Source organism: Gouania willdenowi, chromosome 16 (genome assembly GCF_900634775.1).
Source record: "Gouania willdenowi chromosome 16, fGouWil2.1, whole genome shotgun sequence".
Lineage (NCBI taxonomy): Eukaryota > Metazoa > Chordata > Actinopteri > Blenniiformes > Gobiesocidae > Gouania > Gouania willdenowi.
Genome location: NC_041059.1, coordinates 13,573,633 through 13,598,909, shown reverse-complemented (window position 1 = coordinate 13,598,909; position 25,277 = coordinate 13,573,633). Strand labels below are relative to the sequence as shown.

At 40.2% G+C, this 25,277-nt stretch overlaps 2 protein-coding genes across 4 annotated transcripts in view; one reads left to right on the top strand and one right to left on the bottom strand.

Moving 5' to 3' along the window:
• The window catches only part of LOC114478546 (histone-lysine N-methyltransferase ASH1L-like), a 20,971-nt gene extending 6,116 nt beyond the window's left edge, over nt 1-14,855 (bottom strand). The window contains exons 1-3 of one of the 3 annotated variants that reach the window (XM_028471673.1): nt 14,306-14,855; nt 6,524-7,345; nt 1,687-5,722 (exon numbers count right to left, since the gene is read on the bottom strand). In XM_028471673.1, the coding sequence (XP_028327474.1) occupies nt 1,687-5,722; nt 6,524-7,171 (4,684 nt within the window). In that variant the 5' untranslated portion in view covers nt 7,172-7,345; nt 14,306-14,855. The remainder of the gene's footprint in view (nt 1-1,686; nt 5,723-6,523; nt 7,346-14,305) is intronic. The other 2 variants (XM_028471672.1, XM_028471671.1) reach the window with 2 other exon arrangements.
• Nucleotides 14,260-25,277, top strand: dap3 (death associated protein 3). Its single transcript, XM_028471674.1, has 14 exons — nt 14,260-14,352; nt 15,867-16,326; nt 16,451-16,492; nt 16,568-16,681; nt 18,122-18,223; nt 18,324-18,432; nt 18,526-18,618; nt 18,704-18,834; nt 20,068-20,148; nt 21,467-21,631; nt 21,705-21,764; nt 21,840-21,929; nt 24,716-24,833; nt 24,924-25,277. Exons 3-14 carry the CDS (start codon nt 16,454-16,456, stop codon nt 25,007-25,009), a joined length of 1,188 nt encoding a protein of 395 aa, XP_028327475.1. The 5' UTR covers nt 14,260-14,352; nt 15,867-16,326; nt 16,451-16,453; the 3' UTR covers nt 25,010-25,277.

Sequence of the window (25,277 nt, the reverse complement as noted above, 5' to 3'; positions counted from 1 at the left end):
ACCCTAGTCTGACCTCTGAGCTACTACATCAATCTCTCCTGAGCTCATTTATCTTTTTCTTTAAGTTTCCACAGCCACTGACAGGACTGACGACTCTTTTCTTATTAGATTTTTCCGAGTCAAATGGGCCCTATTGGTCCGTGGTGAGGAATAGGCCAGGCTTTAAATAGCCAATCTGGCGGTTAACAAATGACTGTGTTCAGTTGATAGCCCCGGGATGTAAATGTGTGTGGTTTACAGAAGAGCAGGAAAACTTCAAGAAATATCTGGCAGATTCGTATTGAGATGATTCCCTTATGGTATAACGCTTCTGAAAATTCCCTACAGAGAGTTGTGGCAGAGTGGATTTGTGTGTGCGTCAGGTACGTTTCCTGCATGGCAGCCTTAGTTAGAAATTGGCTATAAAAAGAATGGAGTCTGATTTCCTCTCAAACCCCCCTTCAGCCTTTGATGCACGGCTCGACAACACCTGAGAAAAAACAGTGCTGTCACTGTTGGTAAATCTACTGCTATAATCATTCCAGCTCCACATTGTGCAAATACAAGCTCGGCAAATAAAGAGAAGCATTTGGCAGGAAAACATCTCGCAATCAGCTTACTGAAGTACTTTATTTGCTTTTATATCTTTGTGGTAGGAACAGCTTTTGTGAGATTCACTGTTTCAGCAAAATCACTGTCAATCTTTCCTCTGTGTGATCATCCACTCAGCAAGTTAAATAAGCAATGAACTGAGCCTTAACTTCCACGGTGGAATGGCTAAAAAGCAAGATCCAATTCCAAATCATTTGTGAGCAATGTGCAATCAAGGATTCCTCCTAAGAATGACTTTACTGAAGTAATCCAGTCTTAAAGGCAAAAAGATAATAAAGGCAGTGCATCACCATAATCATCACCACTACCATCGACATTGCAGACAGCAACTTAAGGGTATGGTTACTGGCAAAATGTTTGTGTGTGCACATGTGAAATTTGAATCGTAGTGTTTGTGGAATGTGGATTTTATTGCTGTGGACATGAATTACACCACAAAGTCCCAGGCATTAGGTGTCTGCAATGTAAATACTGCGTTTTAAGTTTGGACCAGTGGCGATGGTGGTAATACATCAAAATGCTGGATGCCAAACGCTGTTTGAAACAGACGATGTAGAAGAAGAACAAAACCTGCCAACTTTCTTCTGTACAAACACGCTAATGTTGTGCAAAAAGCATTCAACAACAAAATAAAGATTACTTGCCATGTTATGTGATATTTTGGTTAAATGTCCCAATTTTTCTTCGACATCTTGTTAAACAGTGGTTGGGAACAATTCATACAAGGCAATGTATGTCATGTCAGATTTATGTCCACAGAAATGCACAAATGCAACTATGATTCAAGCGCATACATTTTACTTGTGCACACATAAAACCTTTGACAGTAAGCTTACCCCATAGCAACTTCACCTAAAACAACTTTGTTATTAACAAAATGTGATTTTCAGAATCCGAATCAAAAAAAACTTTATTAATCCCCGAGGGGTAATTAGTAAGGCAATTCATTTTGATTATTTTTAGAGCCTGATCACCACTCCTAAATGCTTGTTTGTAATTCAGATGTTTGGGGTTTAGGAACAAACTCAATGTTAAAATATTTTACTCTGACAAAGTGTATCCATCCATCAGATTAGAACTTAAGTGAATCCTTACCTTCATTTCCTCGGTGTCTCCATGATGGCTCATCTCTGGTCCGTGACCTGTTACTACTTCCTGTGTTTCGATCAGCCAATCCAGTCCCTAGGCCCCTCCCTCCTGATGCTATGGCAACAGAAGTGAACAGGTTGGTATGTGTAGGGGATGGAGATGCTCTGTGCTGGGGCGACACTTGACCATCCTCACTGTCGTCATCCTCCCCATTTGACAAGATCACGCTGCCCTCCTGCTGATCACTAGAAAAGCTTTTCCAGCTGGGAGTTGACTGTCCAAATCCCATTGCTCCCAATTTAGTCCAACTCTGGTTCAACCTGCCCCAACCACCTCCGAAAGAAGACAAGTGAGAGGAACCTAACCCTGGTGAGGTCAATGATGTATGTTTGTACCTGTCCACAGTGGAGGATGATGATGATGCAGCGACAGAAAAGGAGTTCTTTCCGTTCTCACATAACCAAGGTGAGTCCTTAGAGAGCACGGTCCTCGATGCCCCTTTCCTTCCTCCATCACCTGGCACTAAAAAAACCCCTGCCCTTGCCTTTGATCCTGCCAGTCCCTCTCTTGCCATTCCATCTTCCTCTTCATCGTCTTGCAGGTCCTCCTCCTCCAACTGCCGCCCACAATGCCGGTGACGATGTTTGTGTTTGCTCCTACCACAGCCAGAGAATAAACTGGATGTATTCCCGGATCCATGATGTGGATCTCCTGCACTGTTCCTCCCGATGTCTCTCACCAACTCTTCCTCTAAGGCTCCCTCCCTCAGTAACCGGCCCCTATGCCTGTTAAACCTGGCTGGGTTTAGAAGAAAGTGGGCATGATGAGGCTGATGGGAGGCAAACTGATAAGAAGATGGAAGCGGGTAGGAGTTGGGAAGGTGGTAAAGTGTTGTTGCTGGGGAATAGCTGCTGTAAAAGCCCAAATTTTCAATGGTTTCCTGAAATTTTCCTGGGCAGGAGCATTGCCTGCGGTCTGGCTTTCGGCTACAGTGGCAGGCGTAAAATGACTTTGGGGTAAAGGAGGGGTTCGTGGGTAAAGGTGAAGGGTGAGGCGAGTAGAAGCCATTGAGATTGATCCTGAAGATGTTGGAACGGACAGAATGTGGAGAGGAATGATGTCGTCTTCCTCTGACAGCATTAGAGCTCACATCAAAGCTCTGTCCCATACCTGCTCTTGCCCAACTTCGCCGTCCGATATGCACTTCACTGAACTGAACGAGCAAATCCTCCAGCTCAGCCAAGAACTCTGGATCTTGTATTTGCAGCTGCTGGTGCTTCTTTTTGTGTTTGTTTTTCTGTCGTTTTGTTGCATTGTTTCCAAAGCTGGAGTAACAGTCTGGATGAGTGCACTTGTGTCCAGGGCAGGGGCAGAGGCAGGAACAAGAAGAGTGACAGTCATAATCCCGACGTTTGCACCGGTATTTATCTCTGTGCCGCTCCAAAGTATTGGAGTTTGTCATTGGTTTTGTGTGTCTCGGCATGCAAGAGATTGAGGATGAAATGGTAGAGTGACAGTCAGCAAGAGATGATGGTTGTTTTTGACTGCTTCGAATCAATCCTGACCTCTGACTTACTCCCAGCAGGCTTCGAGTTCCCCTCCTTTCCACCCACTCAGAGACACTATTGTTATCTGTCCCTATCCCACTGTCACTTGGCAGTGTCTCCTCACTATGTGACTCACTCCTTGGGGAGGGTGTGGCTTCTTTCAGGTGACCAGGAGATCCAGGCGTGTGATGAAGAGAAAGTGTTGGAGAAGACAGTTTACATGAAGATTGGTGAAAGGGAAAGTGATGTCTTCCCTGGCATGGACAACTCTTCTTCACAAATGTTGAAAAGGATGACGATGAGGGCGGCCGGGGGGAGGTACAAGAGGAAGATGGGGAAGGAAGGGAGAACGGTTGGGAAAAAAGCAAGGTGGATGTTGGTTCTGTCAGGCTGCCTTCACTGTAAGGACTCTGGGCTCCACTGGAGTGTGTGAGGGATGGAGAGGGAAAGGGGTGAGGGGGAGGAGGCTGTGGTGGAGCAGAGGTGAAGAACGATGTTTCAGGAGGACTGGTAAACAGCGATGGAAAAGTGGAGCTCTGGACGTTGCAATTTACAGTTGTTTTCTGAGATTTTGGCTTACGTCCTCTTCGTTTTCCCATGTAGATGGTTCCTTTCTTGCTCACATTGATCTGAGGACTATGCTTACTCCCAAAAGAGGACAGGGCTGAGAGTGTGTGCACTGTTGAAGCCATTGAGATCTCACCATCTGCTGCTATTCCTCCCTCTCCTGACTTTTCCACTGAGCTAGGCAGACTTACTTTGTAAAGTCTCTTCTTTCTTTTTTTCATCTCGTTAATCAGCCTCCTGATCTTTTGCTGGTGGTTTCCTTTTTCAAAAAGACGAGGGTTGTCATTCCTCTTCAAATCATTTGTGTGAATCGAAGCATCCTCATGCTGGTCCTCTGTGAGTGATCGTTTGGGAGGACGACCCCGCTTTTTGGGGCTGCTTGGAGACTGTTGAGCAGGATTTGGATCCAGCACAGGGGCTTTCTGAGCTTCGTCACTCCCAAGAAGAGGCAGTTCAGTTGGGGTATCATTAGGAGAAAGTCGAGGGGGCGGTGTGTCTGAACTTGAGCTGGAGAATTTAGGACGGCCTCTTTTTTGGACTGGATTTGCAGGGCATCTGTAAGCAGGGGGGCTTGAGTCTGTGGTGGGGGGACTCTGGTCTGGCGTTAAAGGTTTGGCCACAGAGAACAGAGGGGAGGAGTTGCTGGTTAAAGAGCTAGAGGGTCCTGGATGTGACTCATCACTTTGCTGAACAGTGGTTTTTGTTGAAAGAGGCGTCTTCAAGTTTTGGGGAAAATTTGCAACAACGGGATTATTCAGTAAATCTGAGGAATGGGCTTCTTGGTTGTCTGCTTTAGGACCTCGGTGCAGCTTAGTCCAGCTAGGCCTTCTGGCTTTGCGTTTCTTCAGTGGACGGCTGTCTTGCTCTTGAGTGGATAAAGGAGGGGAGAGCAGATCATGGGAGTAAGACGAGGGCAGATTGGGAGGAGCAGATAAAGAGGGAAAAATAGAAGACACTGTTGAATGTCTTGAAAAGTCTTTTTCTTTTGATTTACTGCTGTCACCTGTGGTCGTCACAGCTTGTTTAGCTGGCTTGTAACTGTCAGTATTCTTCTCCTTCTCATCTACTCTTGCTGAATTGACTAACTTGCCAACTTTATCTAGTCCAACAATATCAGATGTTTCCTCACAGTTTTTATTATCTTCATTTCTTTGTCCTTCTGGACTGAGTGTCTCTTTTTTCTTCTCCGTTAGTTCTTTATCATTTATATTTTGCCCCTTTGTATCATCCGTACTACGCCTTTTTTCTTTGTGTCTCAATTTTAAATCTTTTCCTTTCTCCTTTTTCTTTTTCTTGACTTCCTCTGTGTTTTCACCTTTTGTTTGTTTAGCCTCCAGTTTATCTTGCTTTAATTTCTTCTCTTTTCTTTTCTCTTTCTTGATTTTCTTTGCTTTTTCTCTTTTTTTCTCTATTGGGGGGAGTAGAGACGGATCATGACTTTGGGAAAAGGCAGAAGAAAGATCTGCAGTGGGGGACAATTGTGGTTTTGGGGTAACTGAGGGATATGAAGCCACATCCGGCCCAACCTTACTTGAAATGCTAAGTTGTGTATAGGATTTAGAGGAGGCTGTTTGCGAGTAGGAAACAGAGGAACTACTGTCTTTGCAAGCTTTGTTTTTTGATGAGGAAGAATTGCCAAGGATGTTTGCTGATTTTTTACTCTTCGATAGTCTTGTCTGTTTTGTTGTTTGTACCAAACCCTTATGTTTCCAAGAGGCGTTTGTATCATTCCTGTGTTCTAATGCAGAGAGCGTCTGGGCACACTGAGTGGGAGGACCATTTGAAGCTGTCCGGTCTGATGTTGGTGAGCAACTACTAGGTTCTGCAGGGATGTGCTGCCCATTAACACTGAGAAGCTTGTCTTTCTTCACTTTTTCTGATGAGCTATTTGAATTCCCTTCTGTTTGATTAACCGGTTTGATAGGAACCTGAGGAACACAAACACATCTCTATCAGTGGACTGTCTTTGATATTCATTCATTTGCTAATAACAGTTGAGGACAATGGGGAAGTGGCTGACTGAAAAGCTTTGTTATTGTCTACCCATTAAAAAAAGAGAATGCTCATAAAATGATTCAATCAGGCAGAGAAATTAGGGCATAATGAGGAGGAGAGAGTGAGGTGATGAAAATGGGAATGGGGTTGAGAAATACAAAGGCAAAAGAAAGGAGTGAAAGAGAGTGGGATATGAATGGAGGGGGAGCGGAAAATAAATGAGAGCAGGTAGAGAAAAAACAGTGAGTAAAAATAGAAGAGTGGAACTGATATAGAGAGCCAAGCAGAGACACAGAGAGGGAAAAAAGGCCTTGCTATTGGTGGTTATAAATTGCTACCAAAACGAATGAGAAGGCTCCACATTTCATACTTGTTTCATTATTTTTAGTATGCTGGAGCTTGAGTGGCATTTGTGAGGTTAAAGCCTTAAGCTGATTGTCATGAACCTGATAGACCGAGAGCTCCAATAATCTAAGTAGTTGGCACGCTTTTGTCATATTTCTAATCCATCTTTTTAATTGTGGAGCATAGATTGCATAATTATAAAAATGATCCTTCCTGTTATCACTACTACACGCAAAACTCAAGATGTCAAACTATTAAAGTACATCTGTAGGCTTAGTGGTTAACTTTCAAATTAAAATTGAAACTTCAATTAACAGCTAGTTCAGTTTTGCAGATCATAGGGAGGAAGTTAAACGTGCACAAGGTAGTTACAGTTGTCCTTAACTTACCTGCTTTGCAACCTTTGTCCCTTGGCTGGTTATGGTCAAAGCAGAGTCCGGAGTGGAAGCTGTGCTAACTGTCGTTGGAAGTGAGTCTGGTTGTGATGATGAAGATGGTAATGATGATGTATGTGGTGGTGAAGAGGAAGATGTAGTTTGCTTGGACTTGGCCTGGCCTGCGTCGCAGCATGAGCGTTGCTCTCTGGTTGCCTCGGAAGATGCAGAGCTGTTTTTACTCTGTTGGGCTGTTTTGCCAATGCCATCCCCCCTCATCAATGCGCTCCTGCTTTGTCTCTGATAGGTCCGGATGGTGGGCTTGCAGACATAACTTTCCAAGATTTTGGGGGGCTTCTTTGTGCGCTTGGTCTGGAGTCCTATTCGGACTCGTACGTTTCCCTCAGGGCAGCTTGTCTCTCTTCCAGAGATCTGGAGCTGTTGCTGTCCTACAGTTCCACAGCGTCCCTTGATAAGTAACTCCAGCACTTCCCCATTCTCCCCTTCTCTTACTTTTCCAATTCCTCTTTTATCCTCCTCTTTTGTCCCCATATCGCCATTCTCTGCCTCAACTCTCCTTTTCTTCTCAGTCACTTGATCTTGCACAGAATCCAAGAGGGAGGCAGTGGATGGCGGGGATCCCCCTTTTACTCTCTGGTCCATTAGAGATGTCAGAAGGAAGCACAGAATACCAGGACAGCACTTTTAAACAACCCTGATGGGGCCAAAGGTTAAAATAAGACTACAGGTAAATATCCAAGGGGTTTACAAAAAGATCCAAATCAAGCTTTGTGCCTTCATCCAGGAAGTTAAGATGTCTTATCCTCAAGGCTTGAACTGAGAATAGTGGATTCAAAGCAGAAAGAAAAAGACAAACAAAGAGAGCAGTGATTAGTCATTTCAACAAGATCAGATGAGGAATAGGAACAGCACAGGAATTGATGGGAAAGTCCCCAACTACCAGGCAGCTGTAGGTGCTAAGGACTGTGTCCACAGAGATGATCTCATTCTACAGAAAACCCAGAGGGCCAATCAACCAAGCTGAGTCCTAGAATGACGGCATTAACTGAAAGAAAACCTTAGTCACGTTGTTGTAATAAAGTTAGTGTCTATTTTGGACTGTAAATGACAATAGATCCGAAGGACAGAAAGCCCTTTCACTCATACCCTGATCTGATAGATTCAATCAATCAGCTCCTGACTATTTTAAACACTTGATCCAGTCTCCTCCCCTCCCTTTCTTTTCCCTGTGTCTTTGCGCCTTCTGTTCTCAGCTACTCCCACAAGCGCTCCTACTCCCGCCCTGCTGCTGTACTTTATTTTCTCTATGAAACTCCCCTTTTCATGTTTGGCAGTAAGCTTTTGCAAGCATTCTCCATTAGTCCCATCCACTCGCCCTCTGCGCTTCTCTCTCAATAGACCACACAGTAAAATGGCCTACTCTTACAGTGTATTCAAGTTAATCAGATCCATATTTTCTCTTTCCACGTCACTCTTTTTCTCCTCTCCAGACTAAATCCCTCCATTCACAGTCCAACTGTTCCCCTCCTCCCCTTTGAGAAGTGGTAACACAAATCCGTAGGAAAGGGTAAAACTTATTTTTGGAAAGGGGTGCAAATTCCTCCTCCTCCCATTGCTTCCTCTGAGTAAAGTAAGCTTTTCATTGACCCTATTATAAGTTTCTAATGTGAAACTACAGCCAGCAGAAACACACTAAAATGACAGAAAAACATTGAACTCTCACTTGTCTTGTGTTTGACATAAATAAGCAAAAGTAATCTTTTTCCATCTTTAATTAATAACACACCTTGCCGAGCAATCCTTCAACCTTCTAGCAGGACTGTCCTAGGAAATAGTTCATCTGTCTCTCAGTACACAGACCTGAACCATTCAGCTAATCTCAAGCATCTCTGATAATGTTTTCCTTTAAGAGTGCAGTGGGCTATCTCTGATGGCTCTGTCCTCCACACCCAAAATTCTTCCTTGAATCACACCAACATCTGTTCCAGCAATGACTCTTATGTAAGCACTCTAAATAACATTATTCAAGGCCAAAGCTTTTCACAATAAGATTAATACAGTCACCGAGATGGACAGTCCTCCTCTAATATGACCGCAGCCCCTTTTAGGAGGACCTCTAAAAGACTATAAATTAAACAGCGGAACAACTAGAGTAATAATGGTGATTTTTAACAAAAAAGAAAGAATCAATACACTTTCGAAACCTCACAGGAACCCGAACATAGAAAAAACACAAAACCACATCAAAATGTCACTCTTAAGGTCCTTGGAAAACTCACATCATTCTTTACTAAAATAGTAATTACCGCAGAGCCCCAAAAAGGATTTCCACAAAATTTGCAGGCTAAGCAATTTGTCTCCTCAGAAGACCAGCGGAGTTGAGTATGTGTTGTAATGCTTTTGAACATAAAACTGTAATTATAGGGTCCTTCTTTAAAATACATTACCCTCGAACAACGAGCTCAAGCCGCTTTTTTATGTTGGTCACTAAATTTTGGTTGATGCAGTAAGTAAAAAAATACAACCCTTGATGCAAGCAGTTTTTTGTCAGGTACCAGCAGCACATGTGTTACTTACTGTATGTGCCAATTTTCATTTATTCTGACCCAAGCTTTTTGTATCTCGTTTATCAAAGACTTGGTTCTAAAAATGTCCGACACTTGCACGGAGTGCTAAAAGCCAGTTTCATACAGCTGATGTTTCAGGAGACTTGTGCAAATCTTGATTATCCTTCTGACTTTCAAGCAGAAGGTATCAGAAAGCGATTACTGGCTTGAGGTGGCCGATCGTTCATAACAGCATCACTTTTCCATCTTTCGATGGTGGTTCGTCCAATCATTGTGTAGCAGAATTGACCTTACCAACATTTAAATTGCGCATGCTCAAACTTTGGCCAGCAAATGGCATTTACAACCTTCTTCCCATTGACTTCCGTTGAGCCAGAGGTATTTTTAGTCCATAAAACATGGTATACCATCATGCCCGGCCAACATTGTGCCATTGAGAACTGTACTAACAGTATTTATGCACTCTGGAAGAAGAAAAGGGAGAAATGCAATATACATGGCTGTATTTACAGTACTTGGAGATGCATCTGTGATCCACAGTTTATTTTGGATACAGAGTGAAAAACATCAAATGTGGAATATAAAGCTAAATAAAGGTATGATTCATGTTTGTGTTTTAGCAGAGACGATATGGGCATGAATGGGTTACCGTGCCGGCAGGCGGCATGGCTCTGCGTGGCTGAGCTGCTGCCGTTGTTGTATCGCTGCCGGCTTGGTTCGGTCTTACAGAGCTATGTATAAATTAAACAGTAAACATTCAACCCATCTGTGTGCCATGTCTCAAACCCTTACCTAGTCAGCAATTCGGCTAGAGGCGGATTCCATTGCATTCCCTTCAGTTAAATCCTCTTTGGTGTTAATATACCTGTACATACACACAGCTCCGTCACTTTCAGGCTGTTTAAAAGCAGCAAGTTGTTAGTTTGTTTTTAAGCAACTTTCAGTGATATCTGCTTTAATTTTAAGGACCAATTGGCCACTTTTGGTCTCCAGCTTCACATCAAAGTCCTACAACTTTGCCAGTAAATGTCAACCCTTTTTCTTTGCAATATTCCTTTAACCGTGGTACTCTCCAGTGCTTAAAATGATCAATATTTCCAATATCTTTGGTGTCTGCCATTGTAACAAGCTGGTGGAAAGTTAGTGTGCATCCCACAATACAGGAGGCTGCGCACAATTCAGAAGTCGGAAAGGTCTATTAATCAGTGTTGAATACTTAATTCACTAATAGAGAACATGAGCCAGGTTTAGACCAGTGTTTGTTGTATCTCACTGTTGATTTGTTGTAGCAATAATAACCATGATTTATTAAATATATCATACTCCACTTATAAGACTAACAGTCTGGTCAAACTAAGCATCTATATCTTTTGAATTTAGCTTTAGGACAGTGTCATATGTAAAATGCAACATTGGTTGAATTTTATATAAGTAACTGACATTGAGCTTGATCAAGGTTAATGTTATCTTGCTGATAGACCAGCGATCTGTCAAGTGTGTATGAATGCATTCGTGACAATATATCTATATGGATATGTGGCAAAACTAAGATATTGCTTTAGAACAAACACAACGTTTTTATATATTATAAAATATACATATTCAACAAGAGCACTGTGAGCGTAAACCTCCATCAAGCACCAAATATCGTCTTTGCCAGATATTGGCAGTTATCTGGATCAGCGATCCTCATCATGTTAGATCACTTTAAAGGCTTCGAGGAAACTTCTATCCTCAATAATAATGATACTACTGGTCCACACGTATTGGCACCCCAATTTTCTTTTTAAATCACGATGAAATGCGTAATCCAGATCCAATCAGGATGAAACTGACATAACTGAGTCAAATTTCATGAAGATCGATCAAGTTACCGAGATATGAGTTTCTGAAATGTTGCTAATAATGAGATAGGCATTTTGTGATTTTTAAAACTGATCCAGAATCAGTATACTGATCCGGATCCCCTCCGAAATGAAATAAAATCTCTTCCATAGCTTAAGGTCTATCTTTGCTCAAAATGTTGTCAAAATCTGTTATACTTTTAATGTAACTGTGTTAACAAACAAACAAATAAAATAAACACCGGTGAAAATAATACCTCCTTGACAGAGGTAACAAAAACTGGTCAATACGGGTTTTCACCAAGAGCTGCTTCCATCGAATATATTATTAATACAGCAAAGAAGTGTTTAAAAATACTGTACTCTGTCTATGTGTGTTATTCCCCCAATATTTTTTTTCCAGCCGACATGCAAAATATCTGAAGTTAATTTTAGCTCGGCATCAATGAAGCAATCATCAGGCCAAAAATTCTAAAGGAACACATCATATAGAGAGCCAAAGCATCATGAATGGTCTGAGATCTAATGTTTCATACATTCTTAAAAAAACAAGAAATGAGCTCAGCAACATCGAAACAGTTGGATGACCACAGAGGATGAGTCAGAAGACTAATAACGCACATAAACACACAAAAAAAAAGCAATATCAGGAAGGAACACTTGAAGGTAGGCATATATGTGTCACTAATGAAATATTTATATAATGATTGCCCACAACAAATACAGCATGTTTATTTCAAGGAGCTTAAAAGAAAAAGTAAGGTCATAGAAATTGCTTGAAAAAAATCAATAAATTCCAAAAGCCTCTGCATTTCAGTACCAAAATGATGAGAGGAGAACTGTATGGATGAGGTAGGGGGAGTGGTTAGGAGGCAAAGCATGCAACGTCTTCTTTCGAGCACGATGGTGATGATGTAATGATAGTGATTGACTACAGATCAGAGCTGGTTCAATGAAATGTACTGAGGATGTGTCAAAAGCAGGATTTATCCAAAATGCTTTAAAAGTCATTGGACTGAGCTTCACAGAGCACAGATAAAAAGACTCAACCCGTCAAAGCAAACAAGAGCTTTTTAGGGGGAAAAAAAAAAAAAAAAGGTGAAAAGTTCTGCTTCCCTAGTCATGCTTGCAGTAAGTCACCGGCTCAAAACAAAACAAAAAGCAAAACATTCAAAGAAGAGGCAGGGACTGAATGTTAGATTTTCTAGTAGAACATCACTAAGAACAAACACACGCATCCATCCATTTATCGTTATTATTGGTTGGTGGTAATATTTTGGTCCCTACGAAGTCAAATTTGTTGTATATTCCTTCCACTATTTACATCATTTAGAGCAAAAAGTGTGCACACAAAAATTACTCTGGTTCACTTCATCCCAAATGATAGAAATCTAATCACTCTCCAAATATATGTTGCCTTGGCTATTGATTGTGTCAGCTTTGAATGCTGCGTTTATTTGGATTTTAATCAGTTACTAAAGCAGGATTAGTGTGAGAGTGACAGGTTTTTAAACTTAAAAAGACAAGCCCATCAGACATCAGTCAAAGTACATACTAATAATTTTTACACTCTCCAGAGCTACACCTTTCAAGCATAACTGTGAATTATTCTATTAAACCTGGAGCTATTCCCAGTGACAGGATGATGGGTGGACTTCACACTATATAGTCAGTGTGGTTCCACTGGAGCGTCGAGGCAACGATTAAATCATCATAATGGCCTTCCATATTTCCAGCAGCCATCAGCACCATCCGTTTGACAGCGTTATCATCAATAACTACAGCAGCCATTATCATCTGCCTGACAACAGCGGGAGTGTGGAGGAAAACGGGGCTCCTGGCGGCACTTTAGTTGCATGGAGCTTTGCATGCAGGCTTCACACAAGTTTTTACGTCTCAGCTTCTTCACACACACTTTGGGGTGAGGGGGTGAGGGAGGGGTGAGGTCGATCGAACATGCGGAGCTGCGTAGGCTGTTATTTCTACAGTGGTTACAGTTTGGAAGACCTCTCCTCCTCTCCCTACAATGACTTTGCACACGTCTGAATCAATACCCCCCCCCTTCTAGATCAGTGGTTCTCAAACTTTTTTGGCTCAAGTACCCCCTTTCTCTTATTTCTGAATCGAAGTACCACCTTTGTCCGATTGCGACTTTTTACTCAGAATGCTATGAAAACACAACTATAGACTAGAGCATAATGAACGAGTGATAACACACAGAATCTCACTTTGTAAATATGTGGAATTAAACAGGTTTTAGAATATAGAGATTTATTTCAATGGTTTTTATCATTTCTGGTAATATCCCATCTGGTGTGGGGTCCAAGAATGACTCTTGTATTTTCAGTTCCTGTTCTAATTAAGATCATTTTCATCATCAATATTAAGATTTTCACTTTTAAATAAAAATATGATAAATATTATAATAGTATGTTATAAAACCCTAGGGCTGGGCGATATATCGATATTCAAGAAATATTGAGTTATTCGAAAATATACAAAAATTTTTTTTAGCTTAATTTGTATCAAATACTTGTTTTAGGAGTCGCTGCAGATAGATAGATAGATGGACTGCTGGATGGGTCCTAACCCAGACCTTCCCCATAACAAGCCACACAACAGAATTCACTCACACGTGCTGTCCCTTAAAGGAAAAAAAGCCAAAAGTGGCACATATTGTGGAACTGTTTGTTAATAACTGCACTGGTGTGTATCTATAAATTTAACCCAAAAGTTGTGTTTATGGTCAGATTTCATTTTAATTAAATGTATCAAGATTAATATTGTATATCGTTATTTTGAGAAAAAATATTGAGATATGAGTTTCGGTTTATATCGCCCAGCCCCTTTAATACCCTATATTTTTTTCTCTCTGAGTACCCCCTGTAGTGCCATCGCGTACCCCTAGGGGTACACGCACCTCTGTTTGGGAACCCCTGTTCTAAATGCTCCCGCAAGTCACACACACATGCACGTGTTGTTGTTGTCGTGCCCTCCAGATGAAATAAATAAAAGCGCACAATGGAGCACATTTTGGGGCGCTCTCGGAATTGAAAGTGACCATGGAAGTGGAGGCTGGTGCTGCTGTGATGGGGATCGCTCCGCAGTTCTGCCCTCTGCCAGCCCTCCTTCTCCTTCTCCTTCTTCTTCTGCTGCTGTCAGCAACACTCACATAAGAAATTATCTCCGAGGCAGGGAAACACGCTCAGCAACAAGGGGATAAAATTAGCGCAATACACATTTTCTCTCCCCCCTCCTGTGACCTACAGTGTGCTGCTCTCACTGCTTGATGACAGGCCTGCACACATAGATACGGACTGCCATGACAATCTGTAATAATAAGGCTACGTAGCAAGGCTACTTACCCCGAGAGCGCGTCCCGGAGCCAACTGCGTTCGGGCTGGAGCAGAAGGTGTTGCTGCTGTCCTACACCGACCCACGGCTTCTTCTGCCACCATACATACTGCTGCTGCTTTGGTTACATAAGTACAACCGGGGGAAAAATAGCCTTTAAAAGCGGAGTTTTAGTCCCATCAGAGCTCATTGGTGAGCAACATTGGCGCGGGTGTTTTCATAATCGTACAGTCGACAGTAGATCTCCCACTGCGCAGCTAGGTGGCGGAGTGATGACGCTCTGCTCTGCGTGCGTGCGTCGCCCACTTTCTCCCGGGGAAAGTTACTCCGCCGCCGTCAGTAGTAGAGGCTCGAGCTGTGAACGCGTTCCACCGACAGCTGCGTGTGCGCGCGTGCGTGTACGTGTGTGTGTGTGTGTGTGTGTGTGCGCGCGCGCGCGCACTCTGTAAAAGTGGCTGACAGCGTTTAGGTTGATGTGCGGGAATGCAAGTGCGTGGCCATTTTCAGAGGCGGAGATGTAACACGGCTCCGTGGAGCTCAGTGCGGTTCACACAAACAGGCCAACGGGGAAAGAAGCTTAATAAAATGGCGACGACTTGGCCGTAGTAGACGCAGCTGGTTGGATTTTTTTTTCTTTTTTTGGGGGGGGGGGGTTGGGGTTGGGGGTGGGGGCAGCAGCTCCAAAGTTGCATTGCGCAATGTTAGGTGGGATCCAGTCGTTTATACAGGCTGCAGTGTGTGTTGGGTGTCCGTGGAAAGTTAATAACACTGTTGTTGCTGTTGTTGTTTTTTTTTACCGTGCGTAAATAAATTTAAAAAAAAGACGATTGCACTCAATAAATAAACATTTAGATAGTTATTGAAAGACTGTAATAAATATAAGCCCATTCCCACCAGTAAAATAACCCTCCAAAAGTAAAATAATTATAATAATAAATTAAGTCTCCAGCTAATTATGATACTGTCATCGTTTAGAAATACTATCTCATAATTATGACTTGCGTATTTTACTTTTCCTAGCTTTTTTTTTTTTTTACTGGCGGGATGTGCTTTTTGTTTTGTTTTATATTTACTGGCGAGAGTGGACTTCCAAGTTTTAGATAATATTCAGTAATTAGAAAAAAATCTTGTTTTTTTTTTTTAAATATATATATATATATATATATATCTTAAAGGATTTATTCATCCACTACACCAAAGCAATCATACTCATGTTCTTGTTCAATAACAACATTTGATGCATTCATTCTGATTCTAAATCAGGGGTGTCCAAACACGGTCCTCGAGGGCCGGTGGTCCAACAGGTTTTCAATGTGTTCCTGCTCCAACACTTCTGAAATCCTGAAGCAGCTTTGCAGAAAGTCTGCTAATGAGCCTCTCAGCTGTGTTGGAGCAGGGACACATTGAAAAGTTGGTGGACCACCGGCCCTCGAGGACCGTGTTTGGACACCCCAAATTGATGCTTTAGTTTCCCTGTATAACAGAAATTTTGAAAAACTGGCTGCTATGACACATTATAACATTGTTTATATCATATATTGTTTTTTGTTTGTTTGTTGTTGTGTTTTGCAGGCTTATGTGTGGTTTCATATACATGACGTTTATTTTGAAAAACCCCATAGAAAACGTGAGTAGTAACGCGTGATCCTTATCAGTGTTGTAAAATAGACATAGGAGTAAAAATATTCAACAAATGGACCTCAATTTCTTCTTTGTAAATTGAAATTTCATAAGGACCTGAGATGACTAAATAATGCAGTAGGTGGCAGCAATGCTATTCATATTACTATTAACGAACAACGAAGAAGTGTAAATATGACATTTTGCTGCTGCGCTGTTATTGGCTGAACTGTTGTGTCGTCACTTCCTGTGCTGAGCTTAGTAATGGCGGACTCCATGTCGGCCGTGGCACATTGACTTCAGCCGGTTCTGCGCTGTGTGTGGAGGCCTCATACTGCTGCCCGGTGTCCGTCTGTGCTGTGTGGCCGTACTTTGAGCTCCTTCGGTCGGTGTGAGAGGCTCTGACCTCCCGGTAAGCAGCACTGAGTTCTCATTGCAGGTCGCTGCTGCTAGCTGTTAGCACAGTGTTTATACAAGGTTAAAGGCAGAAGAGTGTGTCACACATGTGACTGAGAGTCTAATGATTAATGTTTCAGATCATGGCTCTGCACAGACTGTCCTGCAGGCTGCGGCAAACGGTGAGATTTAAGGAAACATATGAGGTGAGGATGCTTTAAAGATGAACCCTGATCAATGTGTGTTGACATGTTTAGGTAAACCACGTCAGATGTCTTCACACCAGTGAGTGTGTCCAGCAGCAGGAGAGAGTGGCTGTGGAGGCAGAGCCGGAGTCTTTCTCCGTCTTTAGGACACAGGAGAGCGACCCGGTAAGACCCAGGACCACCCAATAACATTAGGACCACTGATTGGCTTCTTTAGTGTGTCATATGTGAGACTGAGTGATCTCTATATTTTATTGACTCACAATAACATGACATGGCCAATTCCCATTCACTCCAACTTCAATTTATGCACAACTAACTCCTTGCCCTTACCTGTAAAGATGTATATATCTGTATTCTTTATACTTATTATGATATTTTTCTCTATATTTTCTATTTATATATAGCCTCTATAATTGTACTGTTTAATTTTCTCCTTTATTGCTCTATTTTTGGGTGTCTTTTGGGTATTCTGTGTGTTGCCTTCTGTTGTCTTTTTTCTTGCACTTTATTTGAGCTGTAATGTCAGTAAATTTCCCCACTGTGAGATCAATAAAGCTACTCTATCTCTAACTACATATCGAGTTAAACATGTAGTGCTGCATTAGTTCATATTTTATTATTATTATTATTATTATTATGCATTGGATTTGATACAACGCTTTTCAGGCTAGCCTACTTAGCTTCCAAGATCTGTTGGCTGTCATTGCACATTGCACATATATATATATATATATATATATATATATATATATATATATATATATATATATATGTGGACTACATATTTGGACCAATGCACCAATAAAACATGCACTTTACATGTACAGTTTATATGGATGCAGGACATGACACTGCGGTATCACTGAAGTGTGATGGTCGTCTCAAACGCTATAAATGCAAAAAAAGTGCTTCAAAGATTTTTTTCTAAATAAATATGAACATGTTTGTTCATTGGTAATACATTAAACACGTTTTGTGTTATATACAAGACAAGTAGTCTTTAAGTTCATTTATACAACAGAGATCTTGAAATGTTCAAAGAATATATCATTCCTAATTTGCTGTGGCAATCAGGGCTACAAATGGCAGTAAATTGTGTTTTAATTAACGTGAGGATTATGAGGGGGTCTTTGAAAAGTGTTCTCTCCTGTAAGGAGACCCTGGATCCAAAAAGTTTGAGAAACAATGCAAACTGAGCATTAAAGGCCACCTTTATTTATTTATTTATTTTTATTTTTGCTAAAAAAAAATGAAAAAAAAACTGCAATATTTTCATCTTGTCTATTTGATAATGTAATGTGATTGAATAAGTACATTCTCTGAATTACCTGGAATACTTCTTTGATGACATCAAAAAGTTAATTATGAGAATTCAATCTTTTTCCAAATACTGCCAGTCGATGTCTAGAATAATTTAGTGCTATTGTTGTTTAAGATCTACTTTGGAAAGTGCATAAAGATTTTCATTAAAGGTCGGGCATCATGAAATAATTCTCTCACTATTGTGTGATAATTCTTCTGCCTGTGCCATGACGGATGCACACCTGACAATGGTCATTTTTGTGATGTTGTAGTTATGACGTCTTGTACGGTTTGCTTCAGGCTCGTCATTCAGAGCAACATTTGGGACAGCACTACACTCTGCCTTCTGCACACATTCGTTCTCTTTTCCCCCATGGACTCCCATATCGCTTTCAACAACAGGTAGGTTTTTTTTTTATTTCCCTTCATATAAAGGTAAAGGATATAGTTTTCACACTGTTGAATATTGAGCCTGTGTGTGTACAATTCTGCGTGGTTTTAGGCTAAGACATTTAATGAATCCTGCCTCATGGTGAGACAGCCGGCTCTGGAGGTCATATCGTGCCTGAAGAAAGCAGACTACGACAAACCTGCTCTGCGATATATATTGTGTATCCTTCCACAGATGCACTTACAGACAGAAGTGAACACACACTTCTGTTAATTATGCACAAATGTGTTGCTTTCCTTATAGAGTATTTCAGATGGGTTAAAGGGAACTGGGAAGACACTGTCTCTCTGTCACACTGTTCACTTCTGTTACACACAGGGTTGGCTGGTGCTGCACATCCCTGACGGTGAGAAACACACAATATTTAAAGTGTTAGTTGACTTCCTAAAAAAGGTGTCATCAGCCCCTTTATCCCACTTTCTCTAATGCAGCTCACCTTTGGGTGAAAAACTGTAGAGAGCTGCTGCCGTCATCATTCAAAGCTTCACGTTTTGATCAGCCTTTACAAGCGACGGCATGGTTACGCAACTTCAAAATCACAAATGAAAGCTTCCTGTCAAAGGTAACTATATTTAGACACTGCTGACACCCGAAGTTAATTATAAACTTTGTCAAATTTGTACCAAATAAGGCTGAATGTTATATAATTTTAAATGAAGATTTTATAACCTGCAGTTTAGAATAAGATGATTTTTATTTTATCAATATAGCTTTATGTTGAAGCATACTGTACTTTGGGCTAAAATAGTGTTTTGAGTTTTGGTCACAAGCCACATTATAACATAACTAAAGGATATGATCACTCTCTTTAGAACAAGCTAGCTTTTTATTTTTGCCTTGTATCTGATCTGTTTACGCATTGCACAGCTGTTTATATCTTTAGTCCTATTCGCATATTGAATTGTGCCGCTAGATGTTAATAAAAGTGACTTTGACCCAGTATCATGTTTTTGGTAACACTGTATATCGTCCATCAATGTTTTAAGAAGAAAAAAAAATTAAAGCAGAAATAAGTAACTTGTGCTTAGTGCTCCCCCTAAAGGTCTCTATTGGTTATGTCACTGTTGTAAACACTCTTGCCGCCTGCCCCACCCCACAGCTACATGTGCATCTTTGCTCTCCCAAGACGGTAGCAACTGATCACTGAAAAATATAGTCCCATGTGACCATGTAAACAGTATGAGGAAGAGAGACAAGTAAAATAAAGGAATGATGTGGGAGTAATACGGAAGGGAGTGTGGAAATGTGTGTGTTGTGTTTGTTTGTGTGCTGACAAAGCGACTCTGAAAACGGATGGATATTTGTGTGTGTGCTGCCTGATGGAACGCTGGGTTGCTAGTGTGTGTGCGTGCTTGTTGCCATGACGACAGTGTGTGTGATTGTTGTGTGTTGCTGCTAAGCTGTCACTGCATGGAGTTACTCTGTTCTTCGGACAAAGGTCTTTTCTTCCTTTTTTTTGCTGGCTCTGCCATGATATAAGTTTGAGAAAAGTGAATTTGTAGACAGCCGTGTGCAGCCACTTTTTTAACTTTGATTCTTTGCATTTTTTATTCTTTTTGAAACGTCTTTATATCTGTACCTTGATCCATGAATGGACTGCTACCACAACAGTTCAGTTGTAGGGAATTTGAGGGGAATGCACATGATGATGATGTCTATATTTCCCCAAATGCAGAAAATTAATCTTGATTTTAAAGAAATGTTACCATGAAAGTTTGACCTATACATACGTATACATGTCAAATATATATGTGTGTAAATATTGGCAAGTAGAACATCTCTGTTGCCATTGCAGATACAGACGAAGCAGCGCTATGTGTGGACAAAGAGAGAGTTTACAGAGGAGGGCAGTTCTCTTGGAGAGCTGGTGGATCAGGTGGGTGCTTCTCACTGTGTAACTTTGCTTAGTTGTCATTTACTTTGAATTTCTTGTACGTATTCGTCTTTCGGCTGCATCGCTTTGAATTTAATTTTGGAGGACCATGAATACATTATTAATTTGTTCCCCCATCTCTCATTTTTTCGATGTTGACTTATTTATAGATTCCACATAAATCTTGTCATTGTCAATTCACTTTAAAAAAAAAAAAAAAAGGCATATAGGTCCCTAACCGGCAAGATTGAGGCAATAAAACAGGGCGAGGTAAATATTTTACTTTACCTTACCAATAGTAGTATCTGGGTCCTAAATGGCTTTTTTTTTTTTGTGAATAAAAAAGCGTGCTTTTGAAACGAGAATTTTTTTTGTTTGTTTTAGGATTCAAAGATTAAATTGTCGTAATTTTGTCAGTATCAAAGTTTGCAAAGCAAGGTTTTATGTATATATGATGAAGAATCTGATGCTGCCTGAGCCATTGAATCGTTTGATGTTGTAAATGGACAAGGTGACATCTGCTGGCCAATCTGTTCTATATTAACATGTAATAAACATTAAAAACCAGGCTGTAATGCAACCCAATGCATGCCTAAAAATAAAGGCTCTTTGTGCAGCTTGAAGGTTTGGACGGCTTTTGATCAATAAACAATTTATAGTTGAGATTTTTAAATACTCTTGTGGTATGGATTTACTTTGGAAGAAGTAAAGGAATTAATATCTCTTTAGATTACTGATCTTGTCTGTGAATAATATCAATATGTGAATATTATCTCAATGAATAGACACCACTCCTGAAGTTTAAGATGTCATCATGTTTTTGATGATATACTTCTTATATTACTTTGAATAGAAAATGTTGAATGTTAAGATGGATTAATCACATTTACTTTGCTATAACAGAAAATTGTGTAATATAATCACTGCCCTGCTTTGGTTTGTTTGTTGATTTTTAAAGGGAACAGCTCGAGGTGATGAGCTGTGCTTTAGTTAATAGATTCTCTCTGAATTTAGTAGTTGGTCGTGAGTAGCACAATAATGCTGTATGTTGATACTTTTTAAATATTTTTTGTCCCAAAGGTCTTTTCTCAAAGCAAAAGGTGTGCCGTGGCACGCTAAATGTTGTGAAACACTGATATGTGAAAACCACAAGTTTTTAAATATGTCCCTTTTACTGGGACTGGTTTGAAACATTAAAGAATATCAAAAGAATGAATCCTCCCCTCATTGTCATGTTTTCTGAACAGGCACACATTTGTTTCCACTTTATTTTACCATTCACAACCTTTTTTCACACTGGTTTGTGTTCCCTGTGCTGTAGGGAATATCACGTGTAAAGAGCAGCAGTGATGTGGTTGGGGCCCTGATGAAGGAGCTCAGGCTGCAGAGTGGTCAGCCTGGGGCCAACTTTCGTTTGGCCGTCGCTGTGGATGGCGTCAATGCCCTGTGGGGCAGATCCACCATCAAGAAGGAGAATAAGAGTGCTGTAAGTTAACACATGCCCCATCCAACCCATGTTTCTGCTTGTCGTGCATGTCTCAGGTGTTTACTTTTACCAGGTGGAACCAGAGGAACTCACCTTGATTTACAATCTGAGGAAGCTCATGAAGAATAACTGGGTAAGACAAAGATGTAGTTAAAGGAAGTTGATTGTTTTAAACATTTCCATAAAACTTTTGCACTTACTATCCTAGAGTGGAGGCGCCATTATCACCACTCTGTCTCAGACCGGCTCGCTTTACACACCAAAGTCTGCCTATTTACCACAAGAGCTGCTGGGAGAGGTGGGAGAACTTTTCTATTTCGCAGGATTGACCTACACTGACCAACATTGACCAACACTTTACTTGAAGTTTATACATAAGGTTGACATTACGCTGTCATTATTATGACATGACACCTGTCATTAGCATAAATAAGGTGTCATGAAGGTTGTCCTTGTCGTTTATTGCTCTAACCCTACCATACCCTACTAGATCCCTCCACCTAACCTAAAAAATGCCGACATAGCTCCAAATGTGTCATAATTTAGCGAACAACACTTAAAGCCTTCATGACACGTTATTAATGCTAATGGCAGATAATGACAGCGTAATGTCATCCTTGTGTAAAAAAACTTCAAGTACTGTTACCGATAAGCCTTGAAGTGTTTTTATTTTTTTTATTATAACTTATTACAAAAGGAATCTGCATTGATACTTATAGATGTATTTAGTAGTGTTGCTGACAAACTCCAGAGCAGTATTAATTTAGTTGAATATAAGTTTGTCATAGTTTAAGATTTTTTTTATTATTTTTTTGCTTCTTTTTTTATTTTTATTTTTTATTATGATAATGAAACAATGACTAATTGGAAACAAAAATACATTTGAACGAAAACTACAGCATATCAAAATATATTGATATTTTTGTCAACAAACAAAAACTAAAGTTTAAGTTGGTAATGGAATCTTAAAAAAACAAAACAAAAAACTCTTCTGCTTTATATTTTAGTCGACTAAAATCCTAATATCATTTAGTTGACTAAAGCTAGACTATAACTGAAATAGTCCTGATGACTACATTTTTTACTAAAGCCAAGTTGCATTTAGTCAAAAGACTCAAAGTTTAAATTTGCTGCCAAAATTAACACCGCTCTGTTGGACATTTGTAACTAAACATTTTTAAGCTAATGCACTGCTCCCTGTGGCAATATGTCAGAGTCTACTGATACTATTCATCATTCACTGTCATATTCATCTTATGCAGGATCCATTTACTAATGGAGCCATAAATCCATCTCTGTCACACCCTTACACTTATGCTGAACTGTGACGAGACCATAAAAGCTCAGAGAGCGTAATAAAGAACCTCACTAGATTTATAATGTGGACACTTTAATGGAACAATATCAAATATTTAAACTCTTATAGTTGATACCCTGCACATTGAGTCGGCTGCTCTCGCAGAGTGGGATAAGTGGGTATAGAAGATGTGTGTACCTCCATTCTGTGGAAATAATGACCAACTTTAGAAATAGCTTTGATATGACTGCACCAGGAACAGACTGGCACTGGCTACAACATATACTGGTTAAAGGAGCGATTAGCTGCATAACCTGGTTAAACACGATCTGCATTGATTACTGAGCTTTAATTCAAATATATCCAACTTTGTGCGTTATGATGGACTGGTTGTATTGTTTAGGGCTGAGGTTCTCAACCGGTCTCACTCCGACACCCACATTTTGTAACAGTCATTAAGGTGTGACCCAATTTTTTTTTTTTTAGAATTCAACCAACCAAATTTAGTTTTTCAAAAATAGCTGCTGAAAACACACAATTTTTTTAAAAACATAAATCTATATATTTTCATGTACAGCATATCGCTGCATGCCTGTCAAAAGAAGTTTCTTTCAGTATAAAAGACAAGACCAACAGGAGACATTAAGTATTTTTTTGTTTTTGACCAGCTATTCGCGATCCACCCACTTGTGGGCCCCGACCCACCAGTTGAGAATCGCCGTTTAGGGTGTATGGGCTCAAAGCTTTCAAAGGCCCCGGCAACCAATGTGAACCTATAGACATTTCTTGGCTTCCATTTTTTATTCTTTTTTTTCATATCAATTTAAAAGATATATACAGTATATAAAAAGATGCATTTGGCTTGCATTTCTTTCTAGGTAGAACTGTCATTTGTTCTATAAGTCACATGATCAACAAAGGTGCCATTTAAAAAAAAATATGGTTATTTAAAAGTCAGTTTATTTGTGACATTATGTAACCTCTTTTTTCCTGTGTGGCGCCCTAACTACAATAAATGTTAAAAAATTAATTTCTTAGGACTTTGAGACAGGATCTACTCTTATTTTTTTCTCATATTTATGTAATTGTTTTTTTTTGTTTTGTTTTTTTTTAATTTGTTGGTGATATATTGGGCTGATATAGGGACTTTTTTCAAGATTGGCCAAATAAAAAAAATATCTCAGGAAGGGTAAGAAACACTTTATTACAGGGAGGATATAAAAAGCGAGGGCAGTGTTACACCTAAGTGAGGAGGAAGGGAACAGGGAGGAGAGACTCAAGGTAGGAAATGAAAAGGGTGGGGAAGAGTTAATTATTTTAAAGTGAGGTGTGATGTTGTCGTTGTGCATATGGTAACCAGTGTGATGCTTAGGTATAATGGTGGTGGCTGTGAACAGAGGGAAGGAGTGAGTGGTTTTACCTAAAACAGTTATTTAGTTTAAACCCACTACTTGCACATTGTATATTGTTGTCGTGCTTTACTGCTACTTACCCGTCCTATACTTTTGTTTTACTTAGATGTGTACGGATATATTTAAAGATCAATAAATGTTAAGAGTTCTATTGGTGTATTTAATTTCTAATATATACATTTATATCATATGAGTGTTTCAATTGTCTTTCATAATCAATGTGCTTTAAAAAAACATATATATCGGCCAGCGGCCGAATTTTATTTATTTATTTTTTTATTGGCATCAGCCTTTGAAAATCTCATATCAGTCGAACTCTACTTTGAAGCATCTGAAAATACTGAAAATGTTGATGTGTTGTCTTTTCTACGACAGCGGGGATTTGACAACATGGATCCATTCATCCCAGTGTCAGTTTCCAATTACAGCGAAAAGGAGTTTGAGAGTAGTTATCTCTACTATATGGATCGCCACTGGCTGCAGCATCCACAGAGTGAGTGATAACGACACTGTAACTTGTTGGGCCATGAAAGAGCAGCTGGTTTTACTCACTGTGGTCTTTTCTTCTTCATGTATCCATCAGGTATAACGGAGGAAGGGAAGAAGGAGCTGGAATTCCTGAGCAACAGAAATCCATCCATGTTTGAAAGACTTTGTGGTTTTTTATAAGTTCACTGGAAGACACACACACACACACACACACACACACACACACACACACACACACACACACACACACACACATTACAATAGGCACATCATAGCAATGTAATGAAAGTGCCCAAATATACAAAGTCCATGTCTCTATCATGTACCTTTGTGTAAATAATGATGCATGTATGTTGCTTTGATAATAAAACGTTTATGTTAAAAGTTGCTGCAGGCTGTCCTTATGTTAGGTTGAATGTGTGTGTTCACATTCATATTTACCTTCATC